This window comes from Halichoeres trimaculatus, unplaced genomic scaffold (genome assembly GCF_033239565.1).
Source record: "Halichoeres trimaculatus isolate MK-OKI-2021-1 unplaced genomic scaffold, fHalTri1.1 fHalTri1_scaffold_8, whole genome shotgun sequence".
In the NCBI taxonomy this organism is placed as follows: Eukaryota; Metazoa; Chordata; class Actinopteri; order Labriformes; family Labridae; genus Halichoeres; species Halichoeres trimaculatus.
Genome location: NW_027437186.1, coordinates 34,991,382 through 35,003,888, shown reverse-complemented (window position 1 = coordinate 35,003,888; position 12,507 = coordinate 34,991,382). Strand labels below are relative to the sequence as shown.

At 41.7% G+C, this 12,507-nt stretch overlaps 1 protein-coding gene across 2 annotated transcripts in view; it reads right to left on the bottom strand.

The window, feature by feature from the left end:
• Positions 1 to 12,507, bottom strand: part of golga4 (golgin A4) — a 43,296-nt gene that overhangs the window by 18,444 nt on the left and 12,345 nt on the right. For both annotated transcript variants that reach the window (XM_074675881.1, XM_074675882.1), the window contains 7 exons: positions 10,902 to 10,985; positions 10,444 to 10,591; positions 10,179 to 10,357; positions 6,528 to 6,626; positions 6,259 to 6,414; positions 1,065 to 4,759; positions 855 to 976 (listed from right to left, as the gene is read on the bottom strand). In XM_074675881.1, the coding sequence (XP_074531982.1) occupies positions 855 to 976; positions 1,065 to 4,759; positions 6,259 to 6,414; positions 6,528 to 6,626; positions 10,179 to 10,357; positions 10,444 to 10,591; positions 10,902 to 10,985 (4,483 nt within the window). The remainder of the gene's footprint in view (positions 1 to 854; positions 977 to 1,064; positions 4,760 to 6,258; positions 6,415 to 6,527; positions 6,627 to 10,178; positions 10,358 to 10,443; positions 10,592 to 10,901; positions 10,986 to 12,507) is intronic.

Below are 12,507 nucleotides of genomic sequence, written 5' to 3'. Positions count from 1 at the left end.
ATTTGAAAGAAATTGCAAAATTCATAAACATTCAATAATATGAAAATTTTTTCAAAATAAATGAAATTTCAATAATTTGAAAAATTTCACAAAAATTGTAAAATGTCATAAAAATGCCAAAATTTTCAAATGACAGTTAAAAATGCAAAAGATTCCAATATCTTGAAGTTTCACAAAAATTGCCAATATTAAATAAATAAAAAAATGTTATTAAAAAAATGTAAAAAATGTATATATATATAAGTTTGCAGAATTCTTTTTTAAGAAATGGAATATTAATAATTTTCAGACTTTAAAAATTGTGAGTTTTTAAAAAAAATGCCAATTTAAAAAATGAAGAAATTAAAGAGTTCCAATATTTTGAAGTTTAAAAATATTTGAATTTTTTTTATAAATTTAAAAACTTAATAATAAAAGATTGTAATATTAAAAAATGCTAAATTTAAAAAAAATAATGGAAAATTTCCAAGTGTGCAAAATTCTCTTTTAAGAAATCGAATTTCAATAATTTTCCAAAAAAATGCAAGAATTCAAATATTTTGAATTTTTTTAAGTTAAAAATTAATATATAGTTTCAAAAATTTGCAAAAATAAGAAAAAAATTGCAAAATTCTTAAAAAAAACATTTTGTAAGAGGTGATGCATATTGAGTTAAACAAAATGGTAGCTCATGAGCTTATGTAGTGTCAATCTCTTTACTCCCTAATACTTGCTGTAAGAAAACCACAAAATCTATTTTCCAATTATATTTTTTAAAGCTACAAGGAGCCACTGTTGAGGAGTCAAAGAGCCACATGAGGCTCCAGAGCCACAGGTTGAACACCCCTGGTTTAATGTGTTGAATGCAGCCTCACCGATGGCCTCCTTCACCGCTGTCTCGAGCTCTCCCTCCTTTAAGGCCATTTGGGTGTTGAACTCCCTCATTAATTGCTTGATTGCAGAATTGTGCTTCAGTTCAGCGTCTTCCAACTCCAGCCTGAAAAAACAGACAGTAAAAGAAGTTTGTTTTCATATTCAGGAGTAAATCTCAGGTTTTAATAACTGATGCATCATCTTAAACTCACTTCATCTTTTTCTCGCTCTCCTCCAGCAGCTCCTTCTTCATGTGCTCCAGGTCCTGTTCGTGCTCCTTCCTCAGAGCTCTCATGTCTTTCTGCAGCCTGGTGAAGTCCTTCTGGATCTTGTCCTTCTCGTTCTTCATGTGGCTCAGATTGTTCTTCAGACTCCTGAGAGCATCCTCATCCTCGTCCTGCGTCGTAGAGTGGTTTTCCATCGCGCTCCCTGTTTTCTGTACGCTGTTACATTCTATCATCACATGTTCTGACGAGCCGTCCACCGTCTTCATGGCTTCCTGCCGATCGAGTCGGGCGTCCTTCTCACTTATTTCCTCTTTGAGTCGGTTTATTTCTGCGAGAAGGTTTCCGTTCTGCTCCTCAGCTTCTTTCAGCTTCGTCTCCATGTTTTGCAGCTGCTCTTTAGCCTCTCCTTGTTGTGCTGCATCCCTCTGAAGCGATGACAGCCTCTCCTCATAATCACTCCTCAGTTCCTCTAAAGACCTTTCCCTCTCGAGTCTCTCTTTGCTCCGAGCCTCTTCGAGCTGTTTCTCCTGCTCCTCCTGAAGCTTAAGGAGCGCTTCCTCGAGTGTTTTTGTTTTCTCTTCTAGCGTCTCCGTGTGTTGTTTCCCTGAAGTTTCATTGCTCTTGAGCTCCTCCTGAAGAGCCTTGATCTTCTGCTCTTTCTCCTCCAGCTGAGACGTCAGCTGTTTCTTAATCTGGCTGATTTTCTGCTCGGCTTTCTTCTTCAGCTCTGAGACTTTGCGCGTGCTCTCTGCAGCTAACCTCCCCTCAGCTTCCTTCAGACTCTCCTCTTTGCTTTTTAACATCTCATCTTTCATCTTCTCAAACTCCTCTTTTTGACTTTCAAGCTTGTGCTTAAAGGTCTGGTTGTCTTCCTGGAGAGAGTCGAGTTTTTCTGCCATTTCCTGCTCCAGGTTCCCGTTCTGCTGCAGCTGCTCCTGCAGCTCCTTCCTCTCCTTTTCCCTGATGCTGTGTTGTTGTTTGAGGTCGGCTGTGAGTTGCTCACACTCCTGTGTCTTTAAGGCTAACTGCTCCTGGAGCTCTCCGAGGCGACTGATGCAGCTCTCGAGCTCCATGGTGAGTCCGCTGACTTTCTGCTCCTTCTCGCTCAGCACCTGGTCCATCTCGGACTTGCTGATGGACTGATTGTCGATGTTGGCTCTGAGCCTCTGCAGAGCCTCGTCTTTTGAGGAGACGTCTCGCTCCAGCTCTTCCAGTCTGGTCTGCAGAGCCGTGATGGTGTTTTCACTCTGTGTGAACCTTGTCTCTGCTTTGCTCTCGTTGTCGGACAGACTCCTCCTGAGAGCGTCGGCCTCCTCTGCTGCAGATCTCCTCTCCTGCTCTAACCTCTCTGTGCTCTCCTGCGTCTGCCTCCTCTCCTCTTCATACTGCTGGTTCAGCTGGTTTATGGCTTCTTCCTTCTCTGTTATGCTACTTGCTAGCTGAGTTTTCAAGTCACCTATGATGCTTTCCAGCTTACTGAGGTCTGACTCGCTTGTTTTCATACTTTTGGATATGTTAGTGTTTGCTTCGCTCAGCTCCTCGATCTTCTGAACTTTCTCCAGGACGGACTGAGACAGATCCTCCTTCTCCTGCGTTAAGGCCTTGATGTGCTCGGTGTGAGCGTTTACCTGAGCGCTGCTCTGATCTAAAGAAATGCATAGATTCTTATTCTCCTCCGTCTGCTGCCGGAGATTCTCCTCTAAAGTGCAAATTCGCTCCGCTTTCACACGGATACTCTTCTTTAGATTTCCCATCTTCTTCTGACTGCAGATCAGCTTCTCCTCCAGCTCCTTCAGCCTACATTCAACTCTCTGACAGAGCTCATCAGACCCACAGTCCAGCTTGGACTGGACCTCTTTACACTGATTCTCCATTTGGTTTCTGATGGTTGCAAGCTGCTCCTGAAACTCGGCTTCCTTCGCTTTCAAGTCTTCGCTCTCCTTACATCTGGAGCCTTCCGCTGCTTCAAGCTGCTTCTCCGTTTCCTCCAGCTTATCGGACAGGGTCTTTATTTTTTCTTGTGTCTCTTCCTTCGTAGTGTTCAGCTCGTCTTGGAGGGAGTTCCTCTCGTTCAGAGCCTGGTTCAGGTTCCTCTCCACCGACTCCATCTGCTCCTTCAGCAACGCTTCACCCTGAGACAAACTTTCGACTTTAACCGCAGCTTCGTTGAGCTCCTCCTGCAGCTTCTGCACGGTGGTTTCGCGGATCGCCAGGTCCTCTTTCAGATTCTTTACTTCACTTAGCGCCTGTTCGTTCTCCTCTTTGCGTGTGTTAAGAAGCTGGGAGATTTCCTCCAGCTCCTGAGCTTTCTCCTGCAGCGCTTGAGAGTGTTTCTCTGCAGATTCATCCTCCTGCTGTCCTAACTTCTCCCGCCAACGTTGCTCCAGCGCCTCCACCTCCTGCTTATGAGCGTCACGAACCTTCTCCAGCTCCTCTTTGTGGTTGTCCTGCAGCTCGGACATCGCGCTGCTGAGGCCTTGAGAGCTTTTCTGGGACATCTCCACCAGTTTCTCCTGCACCTGCTGCTCTTTCTGCTGCAGCTCCTTGTCCTTCTTCGCCAGCTCCTTCTTCATGTTTTCTTCGTTTTGTTGCAGCTTTTTCTTAAAGTTCTCTTGCATGTCTTTGGCTCTTTGCTTGAATTTGTCCATTTTTGTTTCCTGGGATTTCAGCTTGGCTTCCAGCTCAGTTGTAGTGTGTTTCAGCTTTTTCTCGTGTGCAGCTTTCTCCTCATCGAGCTGTTTCAGGAGGCGTGTGAGCTCCTCCTGTCTGGCGTTCAGGTCTGCAGTGAACGTTTTCTCCTGGTTTTTGCTTGTGTCTAGCTGCTGCTCTAACTCCTGAAGCAGCTTCTCTTTTTGTTGACAGTCACTCTTCGCCTCTGCTAGCTGATGCTCCAACTCTGACAACTCTCTCTTACACTGATCAAGATCCTCTGTGAGCGTACTCAGCTGTGTGTTTGTGTCTTTCAGGCTCTCGTTGTCCTGCTGGGACTGAGATAAAGTTTTCTGCAGCTCCTCCAGCTGCTGAACTTTGAGGTTTAATTCTTGTGTGGTGGATTTTGTTCCCTCTTGTAGTGTTTTTTCCCTCTGAGTGAGATCTTCAACCTCTTTCTGCTTCTCTCTCACGATGATCTTCATGGCATTGAGCTCCTCCTTCAGGGTCTTCTCAACCCCTCCGAGTGACTGCTCGTGCTGCTGCTGGATATTTGCGAGCTCAGCGCTGTGCTTCGCCTCTTGATCTTGAAGCCTCCTCTCGTGTTCCTGTTGAGCTGCGCTGTGGGAATCTTTAGCTGCCACCAATTCCTCTTCCAGAAGTTGTTTACTCTTCAAAGCCTCAGCGAGCTCAGCAGAAACGGCCTCCAGCTCCGCTTGCTTCGCCTCCAGCTTCTCAAAGGTTTTCTGGTTCATGTCTTCAACATGTGCTTGGAGCTGCAGTTCTTTATCTTTCACCAGGGTCTGCACTTCAGCCCTGTGTTTTTCCCTCAGCTCCTCCAGGTCAGCGTTCTGCTGCTGGGTCAGGGTGCCCTTCTGCTTTTCCAGCTGCTCCTGGTGCTTTTCCTCTAATGCAGAGATTTGTTCTTTGTGTTTCTCTTTCAGCTCGGCTAGCTGACCGGAGAGTTCCTGGGACAGACTTGATCCGTCCTGTGAGATCTTCTCCAGAGAACTTTCCAGCTCCATTATTCTCTGCAAGCAGATAAAAGCAGTGACCAGATTAATTAACAAAGTTAAAACTATGAATTAGCAGCTGGACTAAAAATAAAGGAAAAACTACTGGAAGAGTTTGGATTTTGCAACACATTGTGCATTTAACAACAAATGTATGTTTCACCATAAATTTAGCTTCACATGTGTAAGAACTGAAACTAAAACTTCTTAGAGCGCAAACGTTGATGCATTGACAAGGGTCTGCATTGACTCCTTTACAGTGGCTCCTTGAAGCTTTAAAAAAGTATTATCAAAATGAATAAATTTGTTTTTCCTTTTAAAGGGTATTGATGATTTAAGACTTTAACACTTAATAAAATAATGCATTATTTTATTAAAATGTGCATTAAATTTTGCAAAAAAAAAGGTTGTGCAATTTTCTAATGTTTTGCAGTTATTTTTTAAATTTTAAATTTTTGACACTTTTGCAAATTGAAGAAAATGTTTTTGGACATTTGCAATTTTTGAAGATTTCCGGGAATTATTTTAATTACATTTTTCTGAAAAAAAAAAAGATTTTGTTAAGTTTTTGCAATTAAAAAAAAAAGAAAATTTTTAAGAAAGCACTTAATAATATTTTTTGGCAAATTTATGACACTTTGCAATTTTCAAAAAATTAGAATTTCAGATTTTTGCAAATTTGTGCACATTTTTTAATTTCAACTTTTTTTTTAACGTTTTTTTTTTAAGCTTTTTTTTTTTTTTTTAAAGAAAATTTCTAAAGTTGTCAACATTTTTTAAAGGTTTGCAATTTATTGAAATTTCATAAGGTTTGCAAATGTATTAACTGTATGACTTTACAAAATTTTCAAAAATATTAATTAAATTTTTCTGCAATTAAAAAACCTGAAAAATCTTTGGTATTTTTTTATTTTAAAATTTCAGGGGTTATTTTGCAAATTTTGGCACACTTTTTAAATTTCTTTTTTGTTATTTTGCAATTTTTTTTATATTTCAAAATTTTTGAAAAATGTTCAACTTATTTACAATAACATTGATTTTGCAAATTAATGAAATTATGATTTTTTTAATATTTATTAAACATATTTTTTACAAAGACATCACATGTTTAATGATATTGACACAAAAAAATCTTGTTTAGATAATTAAATTTAGATCATTTTTACCATGTTTAGGATTTTAGACACTTTTTTGTCTTGATTGTGAAGATAAGGTAGATTTGTGACTCCTGAACGACTTAAATTGGGGTGAGCTGAAGCAAATTGGCTCTTGTAAAATTAAAGGTTGCAGACCCCTGTGTTAGTTTCCTGTTTTTCATTTTCCCCTCACTTTCTATGCTGGTGTCAGAGTAACAGCTTGCCAAATAAATTTGTGCAAGCTTAAAATGAAAGATGTTTTTCATTTTGCTCAAAATCTGACGAGGAAACAACCAAAGCTTTGGCTCTGAACACATTCAGTCTGCAATGATTAATGTGTTAATGTCTGAGTATCTGAATTAAACTGTACACATGACTCACAGTTCTTGCAGCTTCCAGCTCCATCTGAATCTCTTTCACTTTGTTGTCAGCTTCTGTCCTCAGAGCAGTTTTCTGCAGCTCCACGTCCTCCAGGGCCAGAGAGGCCTGCTGTTCCCGCTCGGTACCCAACTGTGCAAACTCCGCTTTGCACTGCTCCTAAAAACACAAACCACACACGCACGCCAAATCAGAACTCAAAAAGGAGTTCTCAAAACTTGATCCACTTGATTGTGTTATCAAATCGAACGAGAATAACCCACGGCACATACCACAGCTTTGCTGATTCTGGCGAGTGTCTCTTCTTCTTTAGCAGCCAGAGCTTCACTGTGGACTTTTTCCAAATTGGCGACTGTTTCCTCTGATGATTTCTGGTAATATTAATGATGAGAATGTAAATAATCACAAAGCTGATTTGTTTTTAAAGACACAGTAAATAAACCTTCATTTTATTAAACTGTACTTGTATAAACCAGTCACAGCAAAGTGAGACAAAAGTGTTTTCTTTTCTGATTCCAACACATCTTTTCTTTTAAACGATTAGAAGTAGGGGTGGACGATATGACCTCAAATTTATATCATGGTATTTTTCCTTCATATTGCGATAACGGTATTATATTCCGTTTTTTTTTAATTGTAAAAAATGAAGTCTTTTCAAAACCTGATTCTGACTCTGTTCTGTGTTATAAGTGTACACGTCCTACCTAGCAGGTGGAAAATGTCCAATACTGTGTTAGAAAAATGCCCTTGCCCACAATGTGCTTTTGGAAGAGACGCTTATTCCATTTCAAGCTTAGAGTGCTCTGAACTGGTGAGGAATGAAGAATACTCACAGAAAAAAATAACTTTTTGCATTTTATTTAAAAATGGTGAGCAATAACTAATAACATTTTGCAGGCCAATAACTTTGTAAAGCTATTGAGGTTTTCATAAAGCTGCCAAAATGGTCAAGTTTGACGGTCATTTGTGGCCACGCCCATTGACGTAGCAAAAATCAATGCATGTAGTGTACAGAAGCCAAGTTTGGAGTTGATCCGATGAAAAACCTAGGAATTGTTCAATTCAATCTGAGGCTAAAAATCGTGAAAATCCGATGTTTATGTCCAAAGAGCGAACTTCCTGTTTGGAATTGACTATGGTTATAAAAGACTTTTTTGTAGGTCTTGGCATGCTTGTTATGCCTACCAAATTTCAGGCCTGTAGCTCAAAGTAGCCGGAGGGGCCAAAATTTTGAGCCCATAGGTGGCGCTATGGGGCATATTGTTTGCACAACCAGTGGTAGAAATAAAATCAGGATTTGACATTAAACTTGTGTGTGAGTTTTGGTGTGGATCCAACATTGTACAGGAGAGCTATTAAGATTTTCCTAAAAGCTGCAAAAAGGTAAACTTTGGCAACTAAAGGTGCACACGGAAGAAGAAGAAGAATCGCAAGGGTTTCAAAAGGGCTTCGCCCCCGATTCTCGGGGCTCGGGCCCTAATTAACATGACTGTCGTCCTGCGAGTTTTCCTAAGTTTATGTTCTGTGTGTTTCCCGAAGCCTGTACTGTTGTCTAATGGAGCACTAAAGATTTCTGAGCTTTTATTCCTCTAACACTGCTGCTGGGACATGAGACAGAACATTTCCCTGACGTGTTTTACCGTCTACCGTTGCTACCATGTTTTTCGGACAACAAACAGACAAACACAGAGATACTGACAGATTGGTGTCAGTGGTTTTGACTGAAGAACAGAGGGCGAGGGTTCGGACTCAGAGCCTGAACCACAACCAAAACTTTATCAATCCAAGGAAGGATTCCTAAATCTTTTAATGGTGTTTTAAGATATTTATCATCATCACTCACAAGGAGTAAAAACAACAACCTGTCTCGACAGGTTGTGCTGGACAGCACTTAGGTTTCATCCTCAAAACAAGAGTCGATCAAAAGCGTTTTGTAGCTACATGTTTATTGGACAAAAAAAGTGAAAACAAACTTTAAGGAAACTAGCACAACGCTTGTTGTACCTTTCCCATCAGTAGAAACACCTGGTGATAGCGGTCGATCCAGCCGGACGAACCGGAGCAGACTGCCTATTTATGCCTAAACTCCGCCAAAGCTTGGCAAACTCATATTTTTCATTGGCACGTATTTAAATGATAACGAACATAACCAAGAATTTTCTTGGTTTTAATGCCAAGAGGCTATGAAGCTTGTTAGACTGTAAAAATCTGTAATCGAGCCGCACCATTGTTTCAGCCGCAGGGTTCAAAGCGTGTAACAGGACAGCGGCTCATAGTCCGCAAACCACAGTTTCAGTTTGCTTCCAAATGTTCATTTTGATGCCACTACTTTTGTTAAAAATGGTTGTGTCACATTTTAGGTTTTGAGGTTTGACCATAGACTCTAACCTATAGCGATGTACAGCCTGTGTCCAAACAGAATAACCGTCATCACACGTATATCAGCTGTTTCGCTTTCTGCAGGTAAATGTTTACTTCATCACATCACTGACTCTGTGTTTCTGACCTTCAAGTGATTTCCGGGATGGAACAAGTTGGGTCCTATCACAAGGTTTAGGGCAGAAATTACCCCTACAGCAGTGTTTTTGTGCAGCAGAAGCCCAGAGCGCTCGCACCAAACACCCCCTCCCTGCTCGTCAGCCGGTTTCCTCTGCACTCAGACGGAGCCATTTTTTACTTGACCAAAAACACAAATTAACGGACTCCCACCGAAAAAATCTGATATCGGTCTGCGCTTTATTTAGAGAATTTTCAGCGCGTTACTTTCACACAAAAACACCGCTAAATAAGGCTCTAGTTCTCATCGTGTCTCTTCGTCCTGGCAGACTGCCTGCGTTTGTTTATATCTGGCACGCAGCGCGCGCCGACTGAGGCCCCGTTTACATGACGCCGAAAACGGTCGATTCCGCAAACATTTCATTGTGTTTTGGCCTTCCGTTTCGATGAGACCATGTTGTGTTTTCAGTGAAAACGCAATCTTTTGAAAACGCTCCCCAGAGTGGAAAGATTTGAATCCGCTCCTCCATCCAGCCTCGTGTAAACACAGAGCAGAGTGTTTCAGGGTGAAACGCTGACGTCACCGCATGCGCACTCGCAGTTTCAGGTGAAGGCTCCGCGCTCAGCCACATTTCCAGTTGAGCCATTCCGGTCCAGTAGTCGGTGGTAATGTGCGTCATGGTTGGATTGCCGACCGTTTCACACAACAAAACGGCAGAAAAAAGAAAGAACAGAAGAAGTGACTTGTCCTCCTGGAGTCGTATGAACACGGATCGTTTTCACGCCGTCCTCATGTAAACGCGGGTGGCTTTTGGAAACGCAAAGGAAGAATCTTTGCGGGAGTCTCCGTGTAAACGGGGTCTGATACACTAAGCGGCGAGCGCCTCGTAGCCAGCTGTGGCTCTGCAGCGGAGGTAGCGCCGTTTTACGACACGATGAGACCTAGAGCCCTATTTAGCGGTGTTTTTGTGTGAAAGTAACGCGCTGAAAATTCTCTAAATAAATCGTGAATGCAGACCGATATCAGATTTTTTCAGTGGGAGTCTGTTTATTTGTGTTCTTGATCAATTAAAATATGGCCCCGTCTGAGTGCAGAGGAATCCGGCTGACGAGCAGGGAGGGGGTGTTTGGTGCGAGCGCTCTGGTCTTCTGCTGCACAAAAACACTGCTGTAGGGGTAATTTCTGCCATAAACCTTGTGATAGGACCCAACTTGTATCACTTTAAAGGTGTACTTTCAGAGCGACTGTGGCAGAAAAGTGTCTTCTCACGTCAGGAGAGGTAAATCTCCCCCATAGATTAACCACTACTTGGACTAAATTATGTGTAATAGTGCTCTACCGCGGTAATTATGGTATTGCAAAATTCATTTCATGTACCCGTATACCGCCCACCCCTAATTAGAAGTCACATCAGTGACCTCCTAACCTTCATGATGGTGACGACTTCCTGTTTGACTCGTGTGAGCTCCTGCTGCAGACTCTTCCTCTCCTCCTCACTGGCCCTTTCAACCTCCTTCACTTGCTCCTCCAGCTGAACCTGCAGCTGTTTCTTGGCCTCCTCCGCCCTCTGAGCTACACCCAGGGCCCGTTCGAGTTCCTCGAATGCTTTAGAAAAAAAGAAAACAACACATCATTAACACATCTAGACTAAACATTCCTCTCCTGCTCGTACAGAAGCAGGTTTCACTGACCCGACTTCTCGGCCTTTTCTTTTTGTTCCTGTAACTCTTCCCTCTGAGCCGTGGCCTGCTGGAGCCGGGAGCGGAGCTGCGCAACTTCCTCCTCTTTCATTTCCAAGGTCTCATGCATCTGCCGCTTCGTCTCTGCGATGACCATACCCTAAAAAAACAACCAAATCAGAGAAAACTCACTGATTTTAACTGCCTCATCTCTGCACCGTAACCCAAGCCTTGTGTCTGCAACCGTTTACGACTTTTAGAGCTTTTTACATCCCTGGTGCAGCTCCCATGAGCTACGGTCCGTCCTGCAGAGCCGAGGTCAAAGTTTAAAAGGAACAATATGGGATCAATATGGGCGCCAGACCTCTTAACTCAGTGGTGGAGAATATAAACATGTCTAGTTTTCTTATACAACAGAATCTTCAGAAGCTTCCGTCGACGTGATGAAAACTGGAAAAACCGTCACCCACCTTATCCTGCTCCAGCTGCTCGATGAGATTCTTCGCGTCACGCAGCTGAGTGATCAGCTTCGTCTTCTCTGTGGTGTGCAGCTCCTGAAAACACACAACCACAGAGTCACAAACTTCTCATTTTTTGCACACAACCTTTTTCTGATACTTGGAATCGCATCAAAGACGACAGACAACATCAGATGTTTTCTGCACCACCCAGGACGCCTCACCCACAAGTCAAATACCACGACGGTGTATACAAGCCCAGCTAAACCAACAAGTCAACCCAAATTACAGCCCCGTTTTTCAGCAGTGGCAATTAGCAGCGATGTCTCCGTGCCGACGCTGTGTACAAGCGGTTTGTGAACAGGAAATGTGGGCGGACGGTGTAACTCAGTTTTTAATTTCAGTGAATTTATCTTTGTGTTAACGGTAACCTGACTCAAATTAAATAAATAAGATCAGAAGAAAAATGAGATAACAAGGGAGAATTACAGCTACATTGCAGAAAAAAAGAAAACTCAAAGAGTAAATAAAAAAAACTGAGCCGTTTGTCTGGAATCACAGACAGATGGTCTGTTTTACGGGTTATTTGTCTGAGGCGGAGGATGAGCACAGCCCGCCTAGCACATCCAGGATGGCTTCACGCTGCTTAAGAGGGCTAAACGCCTGTTAACCTCAGCTTTTCCTGACGCAGGAAAGACCTTTTCCAAAACACGCTGCAGCCCTAAACTGTTAGGGAGTCAGTCGTCACACAGTCACAGACAAGCCGTCTGTTATCACTGAGTTTCTGTAACAACAAACGTTTGTTATCAGACGCTTCTAAACTTCAGAGCAGCTACGGCAAATTAAACAATCCGATCATACCAGAGGAGACAAATGTTTGGGAATCAATGAAAACACTGGATGCGTCATGTCACGCTGACATTAAGCCTCTGGAGCCACGCCAGAGAATCTGGACTCTGAGGGCCTCTGAGGGACACATGAATGGAGTCACATTATCACTGAACCATAATGTCTCTGGCAGACATTTCACAACACAACATTAACAACCCAAAACAGACTGCAAAAACCTGATCTTATAAAGTGTTTTTGTCTTATTTGTGCTTTTAACACCAAATGTATAATGTTTCACCATAAATTCAGCTTCACATGTGTAAGAACCGAAACTAAAACTTCTTCGAGAGCATAAATTGATGCATCAACAAGGGACTGCAACCTGCAGCTCTTTGACTCCTTTGCAGTGGCTCCTTGTAGCTTTAAAAAAAACATTATCGCAGTAAAGAATTTTTATTTTTCTTACAGAGGGTTTTGATGATTAGACATTGGCCATAAATTAAATCATGCATTATTTTGTTGAACTAAACATGAATCACATTTTGCAAAAAAAAAGCTTAACAATTTTTTTTATTTTAATTTTTGACATTATTCAAATTCAGGAAAAAAAAAGAAATTTTTTGAAGATTTTACTTTTTTTTTTTAATTTCTGCAAATTATTTTTTCAGATTTTGAACTTTTTTGCGATTTTTGGAAAAATTTGCACATTTTTGAAACAACACTTTTTGAAATTCCTGGCAAATTTGTGAAAGTTTGCCAAATTTTTTGAAATTATGAAATTTCAGAT